General features: G+C 40.9%; 1 protein-coding gene across 1 annotated transcript in view; it reads left to right on the top strand.

Moving 5' to 3' along the window:
- The window catches only part of LOC127575971 (E3 ubiquitin-protein ligase SH3RF3-like), a 243,699-nt gene that overhangs the window by 48,489 nt on the left and 170,923 nt on the right, over positions 1–24,287 (top strand). Inside the window, exon 2 of the mRNA XM_052026276.1 lies at positions 7,327–7,333. Within this exon, the coding sequence (XP_051882236.1) occupies positions 7,327–7,333 (7 nt within the window). The remainder of the gene's footprint in view (positions 1–7,326; positions 7,334–24,287) is intronic.

Raw genomic sequence — 24,287 nt, 5'->3', positions numbered from 1 at the left:
CTGGGGATGTTGGCCTAGGAGAGGATGCTGATGTAGGTTTGCTTCCAGTGGGGGATTTTGCAGGGACATTGTTGGTTGCCTCTTTCCAGTGATGCAAGGATCACTACTGCCTGGTAGAGCTGAGTTTTCTGGCAGGTCTGAGGTCTTGTTTTCAAACACTCTTTTCCTCAATCAACCGGAGGATCTTCTGGTGCATTGAAATCATTAGTTGCCTGCCTTCGCTGAGAGGTAGCTTGTGAGATATGGCAAGTGGTCCACATTTTCCAGGCACTCACCATGAGCCTTTACTGTCATAGGGCAGTGATGTGCAGACCAGGCAGTTTGGTTGAGGACCTTTTTGTTTTGCGGATGCTAAGTACTAGGACCAACTTCTCGTAGACTTCAGCGAATCCAGCCTCCCAGCCACGGCCATGCATCTGGCCCTCCATTTCTGCCCTGGCTGCACATCTGGCCAATGGGAGTCCTAGCCATTGGCTCTAGCCACATGTCAGTATGCCCCCCTCCCCCACAACCCATTTGACCCTTGGCTTCAGTCACACAGCTGGCCAAATTTCTCAGTCCTAGTTATGGTCATGCAAACCTTCCCCTGTCGTCTCGAAATTAAGTTCTCACTTCTGTCTGCTGTACAGTGCCACGAGGTCGATTCGATAAAACACGTTTATTAGCAGTGCACTGCTAAGGAGAGGTCTCTTCAGCACTCATTAAGAGTCGTTTCCCGAGGTCTCCCCGTACAAAGGAGCAGACAGAAATTTATACAGATATTGTCACGCATACTTAATGCATGTGGCGCTGTGAGTTTAGGTCAGGCCACAGAGATCCTGAGACAGACATCCCACCTATTGTCCAGCATAATTGAGTTATAATCAAGAAATTCAAAGACAGGTATCACCCCTCATTGTTTAGGACAAGCTTCCCACTCGTTGTTTATTGCACCCAGTACCCCTACTGTCTAGCGTAACAGGACTGAAACCAAGGTTCCAGACATGGTAATTAACACCTTATCCATTGAGTCAGCAGCTTGCATGCTCTTGCTTGCGAGGTATTTTTTCTATCAGCTATAGGTATGGTTACAGTTTTTAACCCTTTACTTCATCTCCCCCCCACCCCTTTCCCAGTCCCTGGCTCCAGCCACACACCCAACCCACAGCCACGTCTTCCCTTACCAACACAAGTCAGGTGTTAAAGGGTAAACCTACGACCATTAGAACATAGAACATAGAAAAACTACAGCACAATTCAGGCCCTTCAGCCCACAAAGCTGTTCTGAACATGTCCCTACCCTAGAAATTACTAGGTTTACCCATATCCTTCTATTCTTCTCAGCTCCATGTACCTATCCAACAGTCTCTTAAAAGACCCTATCGTATCTGCCTCCACCACCGTTGCCGGCAGCCCATTCCACGCACTCACCACTCTCTGAGTAAAAAAACTTATCCCTGACATCTCCTCTATACCTGCTCCCCAGCACCTTATTCCTATGTCCTCTTGTGGCCACCATTTCAGCCCTGGGGAAAAGCCTCTGACTATCAATACCTCTCATCATCTTATACACCTCTGTCAGATCCCCCCTCATCCTCCATCGCTCCAGGGAGAAAAGGCCAAGTTCCCTCAACCTGCTTTCATAAGGCATGCTCTGCATTCCAGGCAGCATCCTTGTAAATCTCCTCTGCACCCTTTCTATGGCTTCCACATCCTTCCTGTAGTGAGGTGACCAGAACTGAGCACAGTACTCCAAGTGGGGTCTGACCAGGGACCTGTATAGTTGCAACAATACCTCTCGGCTCCTAAGTTCAATTCCCCGATTAATGAAGGACAATACACCATATGCCGCCTTAACCACAGAGTCAACCTGCGCAGCCGCTTTGAGCGTCCTATGGACTCGGATCCCAAGATCCCTCTGATCCTCCACACTGCCAAGAGTCCTACCATTAATACTATATTCTGCCATCATATTTGACCTACCAAAATGAACCACTTCACACTTATCTGGGTTGAACTGCATCTGCCACTTCTCAGCCCAACTTTGCATCCTATCTATGTCCCTCTGCAACCTCTGACAGCCCTCCAAACTATCCACAACACCCCCAACCTTTGTGTCATCTGCAAACTTACTAACCCACCCCTCCACTTCCTCATCCAGGTTGTTTATAAAAATCACAAAGAGCAAGGGTCCCAGTACAGATCCCTGAGGTACACCACTGGTCACTGACCTCCACGCAGAATATGACCCTTCAACAACCACTCTTTGCCTGTGGGCCAGCCAGTTCTGGATCCACACTGAAATGTCCCCTTGGATCCCATACCTCCTTACTTTCTCAATAAGCCTTGCATGGGGTACCTTATCAAACGCCTTGCTGAAATCCATATACACTACATCTACTGCTCTCCCTTCATCGATGTGTTTAGTCACATCCTCAAAAAATTCAATCAGGCTGGTAAGGCAGGACCTGCCCTTGACAAAGCCATGCTGACTATTCCTAATCATATTATACCTCTCCAAATGTTCATAAATCCTGCCTCTCAGGATCTTCTCCATTTGCTTACCAACCACTGAGGTAAGACTCACTGGTCTCTAATTCCCTGGGCTATCCCTACTCCCCTTCTCGAATAAGGAAACAACATCCGCAACCCTCCAATCTTCCAGAACCTCTCCCATCTCCATCGACGATGCAAAGATCATCGTCAGAGGCTCTGCAATCTCTTCCCTCACCTCCCACAGCAGCCTGCGGTACATCTCATCCGGTCCTGGCGACTTATCCAACTTGATGCTTTCCAAAAGTTTCAGCACCTCCTTTTTCCTAATACCTACATGCTCAAGCTTTTCAGCCCACTGCAAGTCCCCACTACAATCCCCCAGATCTTTTTCTGTAGTGAATACTGATGTAAAGTATTCATTAAGTACCTCCGCTATTTCTTCCGGATCCATACACACTTTCCCCCTGCTGCACTTGATAGGCCCTATTCTTTCGCATCTTATCCTCTTGCTCTTCACATACTTGTAGAATGCCTTGGGGTCTTCCTTAATCCTGCCCGCCAGGGCCTTCTCATGCCCCCTTCTGGCTCTCCTAATCTCCTTAAACTCCTTCCTATTAGCCTTATACTCTTCCAGATCTCTAACATTACCTAGCTCTTTGTACCTTTTGAAAGCTTTTCTTTTCCTTTTGACTAGATTTATTATAGTCTTTGTACACCATGGTTCCTGTATCCTCTCGTGACTTACCTGTCTCATTGGAACATGCCTATGCAGAACTCCACACAAATATCCCCTGAATTCTTGCCACATTTCTTCCGTACTTTTCCCTGAGAACATCTGTTCCCAATTTAATCTTCTAATATCCTGCCTGAGAGCCTCATAATTCCCTTTATTGTGGGTGTCGCTCTCAGTACAAGGAATAAGTCATTGTCCTTTTATTGCTGTTTAATGAGGTGCTTTAATGAGATGGAGTGACTGCACTAGGCATCCCCGCAAGTCACTGCAAGCTTTTCTAATACCTTCCAAAGTTTAGAGGGTGTGCTCCTGCCTACACTCCACTTTCTGTTCAGCAATTAGCTGCTGATGTACTCAATGGTGACACTGTAGACAGCACTTCATTACCAGACACATAGTGTCCATAACGAGCCACTTGGCGTGTTGGGGATCTTGGACAAGAGGTGAAGTTGTGCCCATCTGTGAAAGGCCTACCCCTACAGAATGTTCAGAGTTTCCATGTCCCAGCTGGACCTTTGTTGATTGATGGATTTGCTTCTGTTGGAGAGACTCTAAGAGTGGGAACAAGGCCAGCTTCACTTGGAGTTCTTGAGTGGTTGCTCAATATTCACCAATACAAAAAAATGTTGCAATATTGCTGAAGAGCCGAGAGGAGCCATGGTGTACTCCATCTTCATAGTATTCCAATAATGCTACACATTACCATTCCAATCCCACTTACCTCCTGATAGATTACCTTCTGGTTTCTGCCTGCTACCAATCAATAAACTGCTTCATTTCACAGTAAGGTGAGTATACAAAACACTACCTAAGATCTGACTCATCTAATTCAAAGAATAAAATAGAAACTTGCATTTATTGAGTGGCTTTACTGTAACAAATCATCCCAAGGCACTTCACGCAAGTCAACATTTGACTCTAGCCACAGAAGGAAATTTTAGGGGACATGATCAAAAGTTTGGTCAAAGTAGTAGGTTTAAGTTTTCTAATGCCATCCCTTGGTGACATCCCCTCCCAATCCCACAAGGATTTTGATAGTGCGCATTCCTGCCTCTGATGCCATTGAATATCAAGGGGCAGTGGTGGTCAAACTGTCTCGTTTGATATGGTGATTGCCAGTACCTTTATGGCACTGGTATTTGGATCTTGATATGTGGCTTTCAATGCTCTATTTTCTGGTGTTGCAAGTAGAACTGAACATTATACTTTTGATATTTCTGCTAGTGTCTGACTCTTGGATTACTGGAAGTGAGGTCAATGATGTAAGACTGTCTGGGCCTAGGACAATGACCTGGAAACTCCTACAGCGATGCCAACTGCTGAGAATAAAAGAGTTGCACAGTCTCTACCAGGCTACAGTATTTTATAAAACAAAGCCCTGAGAAGCAATAGAAAATCAGAAAAACTGCAGTTGCTGGAAAGCAATACATAGCTACAATGCTAAAGAGCTGGTGGCATCAATGTTGCTTTACAATATGCCACCAATTAGACTAACAAGGGATTCCCAGGCCAGCTAGTGAAGAAGCAAAAGGTGAGGAATATTTTTCAATATACACGTGCTCCGTAGGTTACAGAAGACCTGACTTAACCAAATCTGACTTTACTCAAATTATCCTATCAATTTTTTAAGCATCTTTGAAGGTAGGAATGTTAGTTGTAGAAATGCAACATCTTCAGGAGTTATGGAATAGGGGTAGCAGCTAGTTCAATATAACCAGTCTTTAAAAAAAAAACTTGTTTACATGCAACCTTCCTGCAGTAATCAAACCGATACATTGTCTTTGCGAACACAGCTGCTGGTTCACAAAAAAAGGCTACTTAAGAGGTTTGCTTTGGAAACTGACAGGGCAAGTTTCTTCTATTGTTATTTGTAAAATACTTTATCAATCAATGTAGCATCCATTGATAACAAGGCCATCAAAACTAGCCATTGGGATGTTCTGATTCTGTATCATTGTAACAACACAGGGGAAGGCATGCATAAATGTTCATGTTAATTGACCCTCATTGAAATTGTTCAATTCTGACTTGAGGAAAAATTGGTTTACAGACAGTTCTCTGGAACAGAATACTTGTGTAACTGGGAACTGCCTGTTCAACCCTGGCCACCATTGTCAGGTGTGCTTTCACTTCCCAAGGCCCTCACCGCTGCCTCTTAGTGCACTCCTTAAACCTATCTTTATGACCAAACTTTTGATTGTGTGTCTTAAAATTTTCTTCTCTGGCTAGAGTCAGATTTTATCTTGTGTGAAATGTCTTGGGATGGTTTGTTACAATATAGCTACTCAATAAATGCAAGTTTCCATTTTATTCTTTGAATTAAATGAGTTCAGATATTAGGTCGTGTCTTGTATACTCGCCTTGCTGTGAAATGAAGCAGTTTATTGATCTGTAGCAGGCAGCAACCAGAAAGTAATCCATCATGAGGTAAGTGGGATTGGAATGGTGATATGTAGCATTATTGGAATACTATGGAGCCAGGGTACACTATTGCTCTTCCAGGTTCTTCAGGAATGATGCAACATTATTTTTATTGGTGAACATTTAGCAACCACTCAAGAACAAGTGAAGCTGGCCTTGTTCCCGCTCTTTCCTGAACTTAGCAGAGGGGCCATACCACAACTATTTGGCCTGTCATTTACAGATGTGGGAAGTCTTTATTTACACATGGAAAAGACTTGCGAGGGAATGTGCAAACAAATTTCTCCACTCAAAATCGGGTTGAGCGTCAATTGGGTGTCTTCTGCTCATGAGACTTTGGAACCAGAAATTGAAATTTACTCTGCCTGTTTTGCCTCTGTAGTGAGCTTCAGTTTCACTGATTGGGTCACATTGTTGTTTACTTCCATGCGTTATGTAATGCCTTTGCTCATTCTGCTCCCATGAGTTCTTGGTGTAGATGACTGACTGGAAAGCAACCATCTGGAGCTACTTGCATACTTCCACTAGATATTGTTCCCTTAATTTGTTGCTTTGGAATGTGAATACTTTGGCACTGTAATACTGTAAGCTTAGATGAAAATTTAGCTATTCAAAGCCCAACTATAGTTTTATTTTCTACCTTGGATCCTTATTAAACCTGGAGGTTGATGAACTTGAAGTTTTTTCATTCTTTAAAGTGCAATTAACATCCACGCACAGATATTTCCCAGCCCATTATAAAATAAAGGTTGTGTGACATAATTGCATGCAGAGGTACATTTGGCTTGATATCGTATTTTGTCTCAATGCTCTTATAAAGTTTCTTGCAACGTTGGAGGTCAAGAAGAAAAATTATTGTAGTTCTCTGGCCGAGTACTGCATAGTTGTATTAGGGTTAATGGTTTACTTACTACAGTGTTTATGCTGCTCCTTCCTCTAATCGGCAAGGTAGTGTAGCGGTTAGCATAACACTATTACAGTGCCAGCGACCCGGGTTCAATTCCGGCCGCTGTTTGTGAGGAGTTTGTACGTTCTCCCCGTGTCTGTGTGGGTTTCCTCCAGGTGCTCCGGTTTCCTCCCACATTCTAAAGACATATGGGTTAGGAAGTTGTGGGCATGCTATGTCAGGGCTGGAAGCTTGGTGACACTTGCATTCTGCCCCCAGAACACTCTACACAAAAGGTGCATTTCACTGTGTGTTTCGATGTACATGTGACTAATAAAGATATCTTAATCATCTGTTCATCAAAATGGTAATTGGGTTATTATTGTCATATGTACCGAGATACAGTGAAAAACTTTGTATGGATGGCATGCAAAACAGCTCATTTCATCACCTCAGTGCATTGAGGTAGTACAAGGAAAAAGCAATAACAAAATGCAGAATAAAGTGTTACAGAGAAAGTGCAATGCAGGTAGACAATAAGGTGCAAGGCCATGACAAGGTCGATTGTGAGGTCAAGAGTCCATCTTTTTGGAGAAGGGGACCATTCAATGTCCATGAACCCATGAACGCTATCATTATTCCTCTTTTGCACTATTTATTCATTTTTGTAACTTGTAGTAATTTTTATGTCTTTATGTGTTGCACTGTACTGCTGCTGCAAAACAACGAATTTCACGACATATGTCAGTCATAATAAACCTGATTCTGATTCCATAGTCTTATTAACAGTGGGATAGAACCTGTCCTTGAGCCTGGTGGTATGTGCTTTCCGGCTTTTGTATCTTCTGCCCGATGAGAGGGGGGAGAAGAGAGAATGTCCGGGGTGGAGCTTTTGATTATGCTGGCTGCTTTACTGAGGCAGCAACAAGCATATACAGAGTCTATGGAGAGGAGATTTGTGATGTGCTGAGCTGCATGCACAATTCTCTGTAGTTTCTTGCAGTCTCAGGCAGAGCAGTTGCTACACCAAGCCATGATGCATCCGGATAGGATGCTTTCTATGCTTCGCCAATAAAAATCGGTGAGGGTCAAAGGGGACATGCCAAATTTCTTTAGCCTCCTGAGGAAGTAGAGGTGCTGGTGCACTTTCTTGACCATGACATAAGAATCACAGAATAATATAATCTTCCAGCACAGGAGAAGGCCAATCTTTCTTTTTCAATCTTTTTATTAGTTTTCAAATTAATACAGATTAATATATCAATGTTTATACATAGGAGGAGGCCAATCTAATTCCCTATAAAATTGTGGCTGAAAGCCTGTGAAGCTTAATAAAGCCCATGAGATTTGGTTGTGGGATCAGGATCTTATGAAATCTCAGGATGGGAACAAAACCCCTCATTTCTCCTCTTGCTCTTATGATCATTATTTTAAATCTAAGACCTCTTGTTACCAATCCATTTGATGGTGGAAATAGTTTCTCTCCCTTTGCTGTTGAAATCCTTCATAATTTTGAATTCTGTTAGGTCTTCCTTTACCTTCTCAACTTTAAGAACAATTCTAGGTTTCTTACTTCTAAAGTTTCTCATCCCTGCTATTATCTGGGTGATCATCCTTTCTACCCTCTCCAGAGGATTGACATCATTCCTAAATGATGCTATTTGGAAAAATATCTAATATACAGTATTGAAAACACCAACAAGATTAAAGTGACATCACTGATGTGTAAATTCCTTAAAGAAATTTCAGTGAATACTTTTCCATGATTTGCAAGGGGCAGCTTAACTTTTACAGAATGCAGAAGACCATAATGTGGTAGGTAATCTGACATTTAACCACATTCCCATATGCATTAACAAATTTCAAAGCACCAAACTGGCTTTTATATTATAACACCCTGAGTAAAAGTAATTATCTCTTGACGCCTGTGTTGTCAGTTGAAGTCTGCACAGTGAGAAGTGACTTCCTTTGACTAGAGACCCATGTTAAAACATGTTCTGTGAGTAACTGACTGCAGCAAAATTAAATTAAGGAATACATTTTATCTCTAAGGCAGTTACTAAGGGAGTGTTAGAAAATCATTTATTATAGAATATACTGTAATTATAAAAATGATATAGTTTGCAACTTACACATGTAAATTTTGTTTTTTTTTGATGTAAATAATGGACCTGTTTAATTTTAGTCTCTTAAATTAGAGTTCTTATCCCTTATTGAGAGGGTGTTGTGTTGTATTGTAAAAGTTTTATGGCATTATTTCTAAAAGGAGCAGGGTGATTTCCCCTGAGGTCCCTCACTCAACTTCACTAAAACAGACTCTTTGTTCTTTATTACATTACTATTTGTAGAACTTTGCACAGTTTGGCTGTTTGTTTGTCCAAAATTGCCACACTGAGTACATCTGGAAAGTGCATCCTTGACTGTAGATCTTTTTGGAATGACCTGAAATTCTGAAGATGCTTTATTACCACACCTTTTTGTTTTACACCAAATCCAGCCCTTAAATAGACGGTGACTGTTTGGGTTGTCCCATCTAAGTGTTACATCATCTGGCCTGATAGCGAATTGGCTGGTAAAACTAGATACGTTTTTTCATTGTCAACTGAGAATAAATATTGAATTCATCCACCATCGAGGACATCTTCAAGAGGTGGTGCATCCGGAACATGCCCCCTTCATGTTACTACCATCGGCGAGGAGGTACAGGAGCCTGAAGACCCCCACTCAACATTTCAGGAACAGCTTCTTCCCCTCTGCCATCAGATTTCTGAACCATCCATGAACACTACCTCGTTATTCCTCTTTTGCACTATTTATTTATTTTTGTAACTTATAGTAATTTTTATGCCTTTGTTTTGCACTGTACTGCTGCCAGAAAACAACAAATTTCACAACGTATGTCAGTGATAATAAAACTGATTCTGATTCTGAATTTTATTAGACTATCTTCTTATGACTGCAGCAGATCATCCCTTTTCTATTCATTATGAATACAAAGAACAGTGATACCAGGGAGATGAAGCTAGGAATAGGAAGCAGGTCTATGGATAGAGAAATCTTAACTCTGTCTGAGGCAGTCCTTTGGGATTGAGGATGACTTGCTTCCACTTGGTTTGGTGGATTCTGAGGTACCTAATGAGATCAACTTGGGAACTACAGACTGTTCCACAGATGGCACGGATGGTGAGTAGTTTGTGAAGTGGTGCGTTCCTTCTACAATTACACTGGACTTTTGTGTTCCCAATGCATGGACAAGAGGTTCCCAATACCATTCCAAAAGCTCCTTCTCCACTTTGAGCAGTCATCAGTCAGAGACTCTGAGGAGCTGTTGGGGATGACTCACTTCTTTAGGGAGGCTTTGGGCACATCCTTGCCTTTCTTCCCCCTGTCCATCTGGTAATCTCTTCACATGGCAGAGTTCAGAATAGAGTAAATTATGGTTCAAGGTGATGACCTTTCTTCAGGAACTTTTTATTTGGCTTCCAGTTTTAATGCTGATTTTTGCAGTTTGAATGCAGAGTCTGTTTAAGAGATGGATTCTGATTTAGTGTGAAAGTAGAAAGGTACATTTCTAAAGCACCTTCAGAATTTAGGGACATTCCAAAAAGCTTTACTACAGTCAAGGCTGTTCTCTTCTCCAAAATGAAGCAAAATGAGAAAAACTGCTCTTGTCCAATTTCTTGGAGGAATTCCGTGTACGCACTTTGTTTGCATTTCCTTTCCTTTCTCTTTCATGCTAATCCTGAAAGAAGGCTTGCAAAGTGAAATATACCAAGATTATGATATGTTGTCTGTGTGCATACACAATAACACTTTAATTTCTTGTGTTGATTTCAGCAATTAATGGATAAATTAGGTAGCTTTTATTCCTGGTGGCAACTAGAAGAGAAAGAGGTGTGTGTGGCTTCATCTTCCGACACCTCATGATGATTTAGTACTTAATATTTGTTGATGAGCAAAATCTCTGAAGTTTATGGTGTTCCATTTCATTTCTGCTCAACTGTGGTTTTTTAATCTCATTGTCTTAAAATAGATTACTGGTGAAATAATGTCTGAAGGTTTCCTTGAACATCCTGTTGAAATGAACATTGAGTAAATGTCTTTAATCTCATTTAGTGTCACTTGCTGAACTTCTGAGGTGGAATCCCGCAGATGGAAAAGAATGGTTAGACAAGCTGTAGTCCAATTATGAGGGCAAAGGCTTTAGGCCAGATCTCACTAATATTCGATACTGCTGCCATTTAACTGTTTAAGTAGCTGTGGGTCTGGGACTTCTGCATATGTGCAGTCAAACATAGAAGTCAACACTTACTGATTTTAAGAGGGCCACCCCTGAGCCAGAATTCATGACCCTATAGATTTCAGTAGGCATGGTAGGGTTAAGGATCAAGGATATAAAGGTGAAAGTATTTTTTTTTTAAGTACTTCACTTTAATGATCTTAATTATTTGTGAGTGTTCTTGGTTGTCTTTAATTGACTTTATTATGTTTTGGATTTTTTTTTAAGTTGAATCATTTTCAGTTGTGATTAGATTTAATTTTCTCCAAATGTCAGTTAAAATCTGTTAAAGATTTTGTGCCTTTTACAGTTGCCAAACCTGTGGGTACACCATGTCAGCTCTCAAAGCTGGTGGGTGTTTCAGGGTGGGGAGGCCCTGTCACTGCTCAGGATATACTACATGAGTTCAGTTTGCTTTGGGTCTGTGAGTGGCAATTAAGTATTGGGGTACAGAGTCGACATGATTTGGCCTTCTAGCTTAGAGCAATTCCAACTCCCTCCCATCCCCCAAACATCAAAATTTATAATGAGACCCTGGTTAATATAAATCACTTCCCATATCTCAGGAATCACCTATCAGTGAGGGCAGATGTGCACACAGAAATCACTCACCTCCTCTACTGTGCCAGCACACTCTTCAGCTCTCAGAGGAAAAGTGTTTTAAGACCTTAAACCTGGCACCAACCTCATGAGCACCAGTGATTCTTGCCCTCCTCTATGCATTGGAGAAGTGGACAATCTGCTAAAGGAGTCTCAAAGCAATGGAGAAGTACCACCAATGCTATCTCCACAAAATCCTCTAAGTCCATTGGCAGGATAGGCAAACCAATGCCAGCATGCTCCCCCAGGCTAATAATCCTATCCCCCATGACGAGGCTCTGAATGTTCACCCAGCTCTGATGGTTGGGCCACATCATTCACCAGATTCCAAACTCTGTCACAGCAGAGGATCCTCAGGAGGAGGAAAAGCACTTGGAGGCATCTTCTTGAAGTCTCCTTGAAAAGATGCAACATTCACACCAGCACGTGAGAATCTCTGTTCCAGGAGCATTCAAACTGGCTGTAAAGCCACTGGGATGGCGTAGAACACTTAGAGTCTCTTCAGCGAAAGCAAATAGCAACCAAATGCAAACAGTGGAAGGTACATACAATACCCCACCCAACTCACACACTGGCCCTATTAAGCTCTGTACCAAATCTGTGACAGAGTCTGCAGTCCCGCATAGAAATTATTAATTACCTCAGAGCACATAAAACTCTAGTGGAACTAAGTCAGGTTCAACACTAAGGAGCTGCCTGAGAAATGTATTCTGAAAATTCTGCCTTTATGCTGATGTTCTCTATTCACTTACTAGCTCTCTTGATCAAACAGTAATGTTCTGTTGTCTTGGCTGGAATGGCAATCAGAATGATTCAATTCAGAGAGCAAGTAATTTATTCCACAGCATGAAAGGCTTTAGTTCTAAGTACATAACAGGTTTAATGGCCGCAATTACTATTTTCTTGCTGTCATTTAATGAAAATTAGCAACAAGCTACGTCTGTGCAGGGGATGGAGCAGGGTTGGAAAAAGTCACAGCTGCCAGTATTAGAATAGTCAGATTTATTCCTATTCTTTGGTGAGGAATGCTAATTGATCCAGGAGCTTTGATTTCTGGGTGCAAGTAGCAATGTTTTCTCAGAGCCTTTTAATGTACCTATTTAATTTTCCTATGATACTTGATGTTTATGATGAAATAGAGTCTTGTGTCAGACTGACTACTGTTGTGCCACCTCTATTGGCTGTCTTCCACTTCATCTGTTTGTTTTGGCATAACCTAAAGTCAATTTAACCTCAAATGTCCTCAATAACGTAAATCATTATACTGTGTATTCTAGATGTTGCATCTTATCTTCCTCCCTCCTCTTAAAGAACATGACTTATGCTGAGTATATGACAACAGATGTTAGCAGCCTTTAATAGGCATTAGTCCCCTTATTTAAGAAGGGTATAATAGCTTTGGAGGCAGTCCAAAAGAGAGTCACTAGGCTAATTCTGTAAAGGATAGTGTTGTCCTGTCATGAGCAACTAAAGAAGTTGGACCTGTCTACTTTGGAGTTTGAAGCAATAAGGGATGATCTTACTGAAACACATAAGAAGATCCTAAGGGAGCAAGACAGGATAGATGTTGAGATGCTTTCACTAGTGGGAGAGTCTCAAACACGAGATATAGTTACAAAATAAGGAGGCAATATAAGAATTTCTCCTTGCAGGGAGTGGTAAATCTCCAGAATTTTCCATCCCGTAGTGTTGTGGAGGCTATTTCATTGGGGAGGTAGATGAATTTTTGAACGATCGGGGTATTGAGGGTTATGAGGAACTATCACAGAAGAGTTGAGACCAGCATAGATCAACTATAATCACGTTAAATGGTAGGGCAGGCTTGAGAGCTGAGTGGTCGACTCCTGCTCCTATTATGTTCTTGAATTCCATTGCTCTCCAAATTGGGCATACTTCCTGTGTCAGCCTGGATGTTAAGTGTCAACAGTTTACTTATTATAATGGATGTAGAATGCTGCCCAATCTCTTTTCATCTAAGGCCCTCTCATTCATACTGCTGACTTTACTAACAGTCTAGAGTGGCCCTGGTGAGTTGCAGAAGAATATCTATAGATTGTACATACTGTGGCCACAGCATTCTGTTGATAATAAAGATGGATATTGAGCCTCTTGTAATCAATGGAACTGCTCCATCTTGGATTCGTCATAAGTGTGCATTTTGGAAACTATAAATGAAATGTAAAAAGAGGCACAGATTTTTCTTGACATCAGGGAGGAGAATTGCCTTTGTATGCCTTGATCGAGTTTGCCCCTGATTCTCCCTGAATTATTTATTTGGCTGTATTGACTTTGAGTTCCTTGAGCAGGTTCAAGAGTGATCAATTAATATAGATATTGAAAAGATCTTGCATGTTTACCTGCACATCCTGTCACCAGTAAACAACATCACTCCCTGGCCCTCCACGGTTGCCAGCAGTAGATCAAGGGAAGGGTCTGTGAAGCAAATCACAACCTATTGCTAAGACATCTCCAGTTTTCTGACAGCTCAACTCCAGCCTCTTTGCTCTAGTGTTTGGATTGACCCTTTAAAGCTGGAGCTGGAGTTGAACTGTTGCATCAAGACTGTCACTGCTGGTCGGAGTGAGGTAACCGAATTAAAAAGCCACTGACTGGCATATTTTCCACATGCTATTGGACACTAGCTCTTCCACCATGTCTGCACATTAAAATCCTACTCATAGTTTCCTCCCTCATCACTGCCCTTTCATTACATTCCTATTTAAATTAAAATAAATTTTATTCTAGTTTCATTGATTTGCCCAAGCTTTAAATTGATGTCAGGAAATGGTAATTTCACAATTTACATTGTATGAAAGACTCCACTTCTTAAAAAGCCAAGAGATGAATTATCACATGGTGAAGCAAGATGAAGTGTCAGAACCTTTTAAATGAGATGTTTTTGTGCTAATTCGAAAATTTTTATTCTATGTACTTGTGTAATTAGATGCAAATGCCAATCAAAAAAATTAATATTTAGAGAAGGCTTACCCTGAGATTCATGACTGCTGTGATGTTTTCTTCTTGTACCAGATGTTTGAAGAGTGCCAGTATTGTCTATCTGCCATTAGAAGACACAAAATGATCCAGAATGGTTTAAGCCATTTCCAATAGTTAAAGAAATGATAGGGGAGATTTCTTGGCAACTGATAAGTGTGTATCAGTTTTGGTTGTTGTTTGGTTGTCGAGTTTGAGGGCCATCTTCCTGCAAGCTTCTACGAAAGTACAATAATGCTTGGAGACGATGGGGCTTGCATTCAAGATCCAGAATAAAATATCCTGTACCAACCTGACCCTGCTTTACCACACTGCTCTCTGATAATTAAGGTTCAGGACCCTGGAACGTGGATCAATTCCTATATTTCAAGAGCCACCTCTTAGCAAAGACAGATATCAGTGATGAAATTCATCACTGCCTTCAGTGCACCAGCACAGCCTTGGATTGATCAAGGATAAGGGTATTTGAAAATCAAGACCTGTCAAAAAATTCATGGTCTACTTGGGCACTAATGTCCCTGCCCTCTTGTATGATTTTGAGACCTGGACTATCCTACAGCAGGCATTTCAAGGCATGGAAAAATACCACCAAATCTTGTATCTGTAAAATCCCTCACATTTACTGGAAGGATAAGCAACCAATGTCAGTGTTGTTTCCCAGGCCAACACCCCCAGTATTGACACCCCAATTACTCTTGGTCAGCTACTTTGGGCAGGCCAGGTCATTCACATGTCCAACTTCAAACCCTGAACCAGCCACTCTATTCCAAACTCTATCATGGGAAGGCAGAGAAAACATTCAAAGATGTGCTTAACGCCTCCTTGAAGAAATGAAACATCCCAACTGACTCCTGGGGATCTCTGGTCCATGACTGCTCAACGTTGATAAAGAATATTTCACTACCTACAACTATTATCTCTATTACTGAGAACCTCAAGGCCATTATTCAGGAGGGCTCACAAGGACTGTGAACGTGATGGAAGGAATGCATCACCTTGCAAACTACCACTTGCCTGACCCATTAGCTACGGCCTGCCCCATCATTGGGAGAGCTGCAGTTCTCACGTTGGCCCTATTAGATACTTCAGAACCCATAAAATTGGAGTAAAAGTGAAGAGGAAGATGATGATATTGGTAAAACTCAGACGTTTGTCTAATTTTAGTTATTGGTTACTTAATTTCTAATTTCAATCTCATGTTTCATGAGAATTTTAATCTACATTCAGATCCCAGAGCCAGTCTTATTTTGATACAGAAATATCAATTGAACTCTGTAAGATGTGGGTATGTTTTTATTCTGAATTCTTTTCTACCAAGATATCTTTGTTCCCAAAATAATGTTCTGTGGATTTGATTGGCAGCATATCCTACTATTGCCTTCACAGTCCTGACTGACACCACAATAAGCATACTTGATAATCGTTGTAGGTAGTGAATTGTTTAGACTGTTCTGCACTGACATTTCCTTCAATGTTTGCCAAAAATTTCAGACACATTTATGATCGACTGATTTCTGTGTACCCAAGGACTCCAAATTGTGTTCCTGTTGAATGGTTTAGATTGTAGTTTGGTTTTATTTGTAGTCCCTAACTTTACAGCATTCCTGTCTATCGTGTATTCATCAACATCATTGTTTTTTATTCCAGTATTCACCATTTATCTTTTAAACTCCATCCTATTTCAACCTGGAAATTTTTTTGGAGTAATAATTTGAAGCTTTTTACAGTAGTATATGGAAAGGAAACACCCCTGATGTCTGCTGGGCCATAAACTGAAATGCTGGGAGCTACAGTTACGGTGTCTGCTGATGGCAGCCTATTAAATGAAAAGAGACTGATGTTCCCAAAAATGGGAAGGAGGAATGTGAACAGTAATTGATGTAGAGCAAAGATATGATTGAAATTAGTGCAGCTTTGTGGTAAATGAGAGGAGTGTGTTTATTGAAACGCTATGGACAATCTTGTTCAATAAGCAACGGGTGCTGAAATGAACTTATCCCTTTTCATTGTTTGCCTCATTTGTGAGCGGCCACAGCCACTGATAGATTGTGCTCTTTGCTCGTTCCGTTCCAGACCATGAATCACTGTTCACACATCAAAATCCAATTAACACCACTATGAAATTCACCTTCTCAGCCTCTCAGTTGCTGGGCAATGGGGGATACTGCTGCTGCACTTCTTGATGATGCGGCTGCTGAGTACTTAAACTTTTTTTTTCAATCATCCATCTGTCTATTTGAATATCTTTCTACCTATGTCACCTTAACTTCCCATTTTATCTTCCTAAATTAGCTGAGTAACAACGTGACCTTGTAGCACAACTGTAATATATCCACCCCCAAATCACTATTCAACGTGACGCGATCAGCTGATTTGCACCTCTTCCAATACCTCTGATGCCCTTGTCCCCACTAAATTCATTATTGCCTCTTGCACTAGTTGTTCCCCATTGTAAACCTAACATCTCCTTTAAATCCACGTGATGTGGTTTTGAGCTGCTTCAGTGACACATGAACCATCCGTCATCTAGTTTGTCTGGATTACATAAAACATTTTCAAGTCCTGCTCTAAAACTGAAGATTATGCAAAGATTATATAGGAATGTCAAGATAACCCTATCTATTTACCACCACAGCCTATTTTCTGAGCTCATTTTCCCCTGGCTCCACCATCCCAATTCTCAATTGCAAGTGACAGATCATGGACTTTTTTTTAAATCACAACCGCCATGGCTATCTGTTCAACTTCCTCTGCCTCCTCCCTCCCTCTTGCCCACCAGGCCAAATATTCCTTGCTGCACTGGCCCTTAAATCATCTTTTTCTTAGCTCTATCCAATTTCCTTACTTTTTTCTCCCTAAATCCATCTTGTAAAGAGACCACCAACTGTTCACTTTGATCCTAATCTGACCAAGTTGTTAACACCATCTCCCCTTTCTGGGCCCAGTGTCAGATGATACTACCCTCTTCCCAGGCAATATTCATCACACTTTCTAATCTGCCATCAACAATCCTTACCTCTTGAAATTCACCCTCGAACTTGCTGTCCTCACAATTTACTGCTTCATCCTCACCTTCACTTTCCTATCCAGAAGCTGTGGTGCCTCTGAAATCTATGTCCAACATTTTCTTAAATCCGTGTTCAAATCTTTCAATCACAGTCACAAAAGCAAGTTTCATCGAAGTCATAAATGATATTCTTTTGGAGCTAGATTATGTAAGCTCACTCTCTTCTTTCCTAACATATTGACAGCCTTCAATATAATTGACCACAATGTCCTTATAGACCTCTGCTCCATTTTCGAGTTGGATTGTCCTGGTCTTGCTTGGTTCCATCCAGTTTTTTTTATTGAATAGCCAGAAAATCAGCTGCAAAGGTTCCTTTACTCAGTCCTTCTCCATTAGTCCTGCAGTTTCCCAAGGATCGATCCCTAGTCTCCTATTTCTCATCCACATCACCCCTCAGTGATATCATTTAGAAGTACGACATCAGGTCCGGATAACATTCAGTCTGTGTCTCAAACAGCTCCCAGGATCACTCCACTGTCTCAGGTTTCTTTCTCTGTTTATCCGACATTCAATAAGACGAGGAGAAATTTCATCAAATTAAATATGGGAAAGACTGAAGCCATTGTCCCAACCACAAACTCGGCGACTATTCCCATTACAGGAAACTATGTGTAACTGAGCCTGACTGTTTACAGCTTGGATTTTTGTTTGACACTGTGCAGAGTTTTCTTCCATATATTCACTCCATCATTAAAATTGCCTGTTTCTTCCTTGAGCTGATCTACAGCTGAAACTGTCACCCATGCCTTTGTTATCTCCAGACTTGACTACTCCAAAGCTCTTCTGGCTGGCTTCCCACTTTGACAAAATATGAATGAGTTAAGCCAAAACCCTGCTGCTATTCCTCAACTTGTTCCAAGTCTCCTTCACTTACCATGCCTGTGCTTGCTTATCCATGCAGTTTCAAGTTCAATTTTAAGTTTATTGTCATAGGCATGTATACCCAGAGTATAAATGCCATGAAAGTTAGCCTTTTGCAGCACAGTACATCACAAACGTAACTTAACATTAGACTTAAATGAACATAAATGATACATAACTTGGATGACAAAATAAACATAATGAGATTAGTGCAAGTTGGGATGAGAAAAAAAGCAACGTAGCCCGAGGTATTGTTGGGGTTTGTCAGGTTGATTCAAGAATCTGATGGCAGTGGGGAAGAAGCTGCTGTTGAACCTTGAGGTGTGAGTCTTCAGGCTCTTGTATCTCCTGCCTGATGGCAGCATCAAGAAGAGGGCAAGGCCCTGATGGTGGGGTCCTTCATGATGGATTTCGCTTTCCTGAGACATTGCTTCTTGTAGATGTCCTTGATGGTGGGGAGAGCTATACCAGTGATGGAAGTGGCTGAGACCACCACCCTCTGTAGCCTCTTGTGTTCCTATGCATTGGAATTTCCATACCAGGCCGTGATGCAACCAGTCAGAATGCAGCCTTCCATTCTGCCAGTCCCTCAGTTTTAAGACCCCCTTTGACCTGGACCTTTTCCCCTGTCCTTCTTTCATCTATCGTCTCCCCCACTCAATATTTGCAACTTTTTGAATCCCTACAAGCCTTTTAGATCTCTGCACTTCTTGAACTTTGGCCAATTGAGGTGTCCTAATTGCTTCTGTGAGAGCCATATTTCCAGCTGCAAAAGCCCAAAAATCTGAAATTCCCTCTCCATCACTCAATCACTCTCTTGAAGACATTCCATAAAAGCTACCTCATTGCCTAAACCTCTGGTCATGCATTTCTTCAGCTCCGTGTCAAAAATCCTTGTCAAATTTTTATTTGATAAAACTCAATGCCTTGGAATGTTTAATTATATTAAACATACTGTATAACTGAATGTTCTTGTCAGAGTTGATTTTTAAGATTTTTAAACATTTAACATACCTCTAGCATCACCCATTTTCAGTTTCAGTCTTTGGTTGGAGGAGATTTCTGCTGTCCAGCAACATATCAAATAAAAAAAAGTTTAATTTAAATTTTCAACCACAATCCATGTTAGCTGTATTAGGATTTCTGATGTGTATTTTTGTGAGGGCTTTAAATGTTGCTAACTCACTAAAAGCCTCAGAATGCTAAAATTTATGGCGCAGAAGATAATCCTGCCTATCAAAATGGACCATCTTAATTTAGTGAAGAAGAAAACTGCAGATGCTAGAAATCCAAAATTAAAGCAGACTATGTCAGAAGAACTTGGCAGGCCAGGCCGCATCCTTAGGGAAAGACACAATCAATGCTCCAGATTTATCAGAACCTTGACCTCTTTCTATATCCAGTGATGGTGCCTGACCTGCTGAGTGCTTCTGGCATTGTCTGTTTTAGTGGCCATCTGAATTGAGTTAAATTAATCCCATTTCCCAGCTTTTGGGACATAGCTTTTTAAGATTGTGGCTTGTCAGGTGCTCATCCTTGTAGTTTTTAAGTAGTGGTGAACTCTGCTTGCACTGCGCTCTGAGTGAGCAAAGATTAGTTGGTTGCCTTGCTGCATGGTGAAAAACATTTGGCTCATCAAGTCAATGCCAGCTCCTGGAACAACAATCTCATCAGTCCTTCTCCCCCACTCCCCCATGGCCCCACCAATTAATTTCCCTCAAGCAGACAACTTGGAATTCAGATCATGGTACATAGAAGGAATGGCTGAATGGATTAGTCGGAACTGCAGACAGCTTGTCTCAATCTTTATTTATTCAATGTGATTTTCATTGCCCAGAGAAATGATAACTCATTTCAACAGGAAATGCCACAAATACAGACTGAAGGAAAGGATTACTGGCAAATACCTGATTACATTTATATGGAAATGGTATCAATCTCCCCAAACTCCTGCTTTGTCACACTATGGATGATTGCATGCATAATGTGATACAAAGCCACGAGTTTGCGGTTCAATTCCTAGTCTGTGCCGTGATGATTGTTTCCACAAGGGCAGAGGTACAGGTGTGCACCGTGTTCTGGAACTAGAAAAGGTATCATGCAAGATTACTACAACTCCTGATTGGTCTTTGGTAATCCCCTTGCAAAGTGCAAATTTGTAAGTTTAGGTATAGATGTGTATTTTCCAGAGACAAATATGACATACAACAGACATCTGCATGAGGTACGAGAAGGCTGCTGGCATCCACTATTAATCAGTGGCCTCGTAAGAGAAAATAAGAAAACTGGGAAGTGTGATCCTTCTATGTCTTTGCATCATAAGATTTAGGAATTGTTTTTCATGAATGACACTTGAATATTCAAAAATTACAAGGATGAAAACCAGGATAATCCTGTGTTCCACACAATTTTTAAATCTATTTTTGCTCACTTTGCCTCACTTTTTCACAGACATTTATTGAATATTCCTTTTCACATTCCTCACCCCCAGCCATTTACCACACAGATACCGGTTCTCATCCAATTTCCATATGGTCATAGTATTCCGCCTCATCTACTACTTCAATCAGAATTATTACCTACGAACAATCTGGAATATCTAATGACCTCTATTTTGGGTCTCCTTTACTCTCCTGATTCAGAATCAGGTTTATTATCACTGACATATGTCATGAAATTTGTGGTTTTGCGGCAGCAGTACAGTCCAAGACATAAAAATTACAACATGGCACAAAAATAAATAAATAGTACAAAAGAGGGATAATGAGGTAGTGTTCATGGGTTCGTGGACCGTTCAGAAATCTGATGGTGGAGGGGAGGAAGCTGTTGCTAAAATGTTGAGTGTGGGTCTTCAGGCTCCTGTACCACCTCCCCAATGGTAGTAACGTGAAGAGGGCATGTCCTGGATGGTTTTGGTCCTTCATGATGGATGCTGCCTTCTTGAGGCACCATCTCTTGAAGACCTCCTCGATGGCAGGGAGGGTTACGCCCATGATGGATTAACCATGGCGCCTCTGGGGGAACTTAGTTTAAATGTTAGCCTCTATCTCAATTTCTTTCTTTAACACCTTACTTAAAACCTTTTGACCAAGCTTTTCCTCACCTACCCTAACATTTCGTTTTGCAGCTTGGCAGCAGATTTTGTTTGAAACCTAGATCACGAGAGAGAGAAATTCTGGTGCAGGGTACAATTGGGGAAAAAGAAAACTTGGGGGGGGGAAAAAAGTTGTTTGATGGGCAGTAAGCAAAGAGTTAGTATTGTTAAATGTTGATTGGGGAACTTTTGTAACTGCTACATCCAGGGATCAGTGCTTTGTTTCCTGTGTAAATAGATACAGGTGACCCCTGCATCGTGTGGTCAGGGGAAGGGGGGAAGGGGCATGTAGGTGGCAGGGGGTAGGGTTGCGTTCCTTGAAAACTGTCTATATTACAATTTTCTGAAATGCAAAGCCATGTCATCTGCTCATATGCCAAGAAATGCAAATTGAAAAATATTTGTTTTTTTATTTGCATTTCACAAGAACGAATTTTTATTCCATATCCCAGCTATTCTTGGTAGTGATTTGTGAATTCTGTGAGGGTGAATTTCCGTTACCCAGGCTGCCATATTGTGGGTTTCACCTGTATAGGCATAAGAAACACATTCTGAAAATTTGCTGATAGTAGAAAAGTAAGATGATGAAATTTGAGAAATTGTGAGGAGTGTTTTGAAGAATTTTAAGAATATCGGGATGATAGGTCAAATGGTTTCTGAATCTTGCAAGTCCATATGCTTCTATGTTTTTAAAGTTGAAATACATCTCATTTGCAGCATACATTTTTTGGATAATAGTGGGCATTTTAACTATAGTTTAACCTGTATAGAGATACATTTGATGTGATAGAAATGCATCTAAAAATGATATTTAGGCACTTTCCATCTTCTCCTTTATGTATTGAAGGGGCTCTGGTGAAATGTTCAGTGCCTTTTGGATTGTATGCAAATATACTGACAGGAGGAATAACAAATATATTATGAAGTTTTCTATGTCACTTGATATTGAGTTAAAGAAAACATATTTCAAAGAGTGACCGTTCTTGAACTTTTCTTTGCCCTTAATTTTCATGACATTTTTGTGAAAAATTCACTTTGCTATACTGGGTGCAAAATGGATTCAAATATATATAGGACTGCAATATATTGCAGAGACTCTCAAAATTACTGTTTAGTATCTCCCCTCTGCACTTAAATCTCATTAAGTTAATGTTACACCATTTCATATTTTGGTATGGTGCCAGCATGAAGTTACACAAGTTCCTTGATGGTTTTGTGTAGAATGGAGCTATAAGTGCCAAGAAAGCACTAAGTTTTGATACGTGACCTGTTCTAAGTTTGCTATTATCTGATCTAGTGGAGATGCTGTAATGAATGATCTTGATTACATTCTAGTATCATCTGCTGGAAAGGACATAGATTCATAAAATTGTTACACCACAAAAAGCAGGCTATTTGGCTTATTAATTCTATACTAGTTCCTCAATTCTATTCCCCCACTTTTTCCCCAGAGCATGCTAATTAATTTCCCTTGTCTATCACATCTGTGTGGATGTCTGGAGAGATCAAGGATAGGCTTGCTTCTGATGTGCCCTAACTATATTTGAATGGTAAAGTACACTGCTTGTGCTAACAGATGAAGAATTTATCACTTGTGTGAGGTATCTATGGATTGCCAGAACTAATGGAACTTTTCATAACAAGGTCAAATGGTTTCACAAGAGGAAAATTATAGTAACAAAGTTGGGAATTAAAAATTCAGAGAGACGTATGGCTTTGAGATATTCACTTCTGTAACAGAAGATGAAAAGAATGAAATTTTGGCAAAAGATACATTAAAGCAGTGTTGCATGCAGGGCCCGTGCCATTTGGGAGAAGTCTCAATGCTTTGTGCACTGTTGAATAGGTCTTCCACAACAAACCTGCAACCTTGCACAAAAGCATTTCCTCTGTGAGCTTTCATCATTTGACATTGCAGAAGAAGTATTTGGAAATGCACTGTGGGTTGGAAAGATGATCATTGTTGGGAGGATGGGATCAAGGTGGGTTGGTGCAGGAGATGATTGGGTTGGGACATAGTAAGGAGGACATTTAAGGGGTCAGCTGGGGACTTTACGGAAGAGACATCTTAACCATGCAATTGATTGGTGGGGTCAGGGAGAGAATGGTGGGGAGAGTAACAAGTCACAGAGATGATTGGCAGATGTGGAGGTTGGAATCAAGAGGACCTGAGAACATTGGCAGTGAATAGGTGTTGGTGAGATCATTTCAAAACAACTCTTAATGAAAAACCTACTTAGAAGAACCTTGGACACCTCAGACTGAATATTTGATGTCACTGTGCTTGTCTGGATGTCTCTGTGCATATGCATATCATACATATGCAGTATCTGTGTCTTTTCGCAACCATGTTTAGTGAGTAAGCTTTTAATAAGTTTCTGTTGCATGCCATACAGAAACATTGCTGTACATGATAGACCTTCTAAGGCAATTCTTCTGTCATCTGCAGATCAATAGTCCTGGTGCCATGAGAAACTTATGTCAGCCCTGTATTTAAACCAAACTCCAAACAGATTAATGCAGAGATTAGTCTGAAGTTGAGTGTCATCTTGTTAGGTGCAATCAATTGATTAATCAATTAATTTAACTTGAATGTTGCTTGGCAACCAGCCAATCAGCATTGCAATGCCAGGGGTCTAGATGAAATGCACAACTTGATTGTGTTTGAGTGGGATCATTTTGAGGCGTCTGATTTTCCTCTGAATGCTCGTAAAATGGATCCTGACAATCATAGGGCTGATAATATTTAGTTAAACTTTAATTTATTCTCTCAGTATGAAGGATTATTTTCCCCTCAGGTTTTTTCTGCTCCATGTTTGCCCTTGTGCTCCACTTGCACACATTACAACTGTGACTGCACAAGTACTTAATAGAATA

Source organism: Pristis pectinata, chromosome 11, assembly GCF_009764475.1.
Source record: "Pristis pectinata isolate sPriPec2 chromosome 11, sPriPec2.1.pri, whole genome shotgun sequence".
NCBI lineage: Eukaryota > Metazoa > Chordata > Chondrichthyes > Rhinopristiformes > Pristidae > Pristis > Pristis pectinata.
Note: the sequence above shows the minus strand (reverse complement) of the source record. Positions and strands in the feature narration are given on the sequence as shown.